A 697-nucleotide genomic window follows, 5' to 3' on the forward strand; every position below is an offset into this window, starting at 1 on the left:
ACCCCACCCTGCCTGGACAGCTGAATCAGGGGGCACGACCCTGCCCTTTTAAAGAGGCTTTTTCTTGCTCCTGTGGAGGGCCCCCTAGCCATGGCGCCCAGGAGTCCCCTAGAATCCGCAGGGACTGCCCCCCATCCTGGCCGCCGGGGCCCGCCCTCTGCATCCCGCGGGCAGCCTGTGTGAAGCGGCCTCCCGCAGCCCCCGGCCCCTCCCCCATGGAGGAGGAGGAGTGGGGGGCGGCCAAGGAGTGGGGCACGACCCCCGCGGGGCCCGTCTGGACCGCAGTGTTCGACTACGAGGCGGCGGGCGAAGAGGAGCTGACCCTGCGGAGGGGTGACCGCGTCCAGGTGCTTTCCCAGGACTGTGCCGTGTCGGGCGACGAGGGCTGGTGGACCGGGCAGCTACCCAGCGGTCGTGTGGGCGTCTTCCCCAGCAACTACGTGGCCCTCGGCACCCCCGCCGCGCCCGCCGGCCTCCAGCTGCCCCAGGAGATCCCCTTCCACGAGCTGCAGCTAGAGGAGATCATCGGCGTAGGGGGCTTTGGCAAGGTCTATCGGGCCCTGTGGCGAGGCGAGGAGGTGGCGGTCAAGGCCGCCCGGCTGGACCCTGAACGGGACCCGGCAGTGACAGCAGAGCAGGTGCGCCAGGAGGCCCGACTCTTCGGAGCCCTGCAGCACCCCAACATCATTGCCCTCAG

General features: G+C 70.3%; 1 protein-coding gene across 1 annotated transcript in view; it reads left to right on the forward strand.

Annotated features, from left to right (window-relative positions):
- The first annotated feature begins 6 nt into the window (after positions 1–6).
- Positions 7–697, forward strand: part of MAP3K10 (mitogen-activated protein kinase kinase kinase 10) — a 16,171-nt gene continuing 15,480 nt past the window's right edge. The window contains exon 1 of the mRNA XM_010849327.1: positions 7–695. Within this exon, the coding sequence (XP_010847629.1) occupies positions 216–695 (480 nt within the window). The 5' untranslated portion in view covers positions 7–215. The remainder of the gene's footprint in view (positions 696–697) is intronic.

This window comes from Bison bison, unplaced genomic scaffold (genome assembly GCF_000754665.1).
Source record: "Bison bison bison isolate TAMUID 2011002044 unplaced genomic scaffold, Bison_UMD1.0 scf7180017864280, whole genome shotgun sequence".
Taxonomy (NCBI): Eukaryota; Metazoa; Chordata; class Mammalia; order Artiodactyla; family Bovidae; genus Bison; species Bison bison.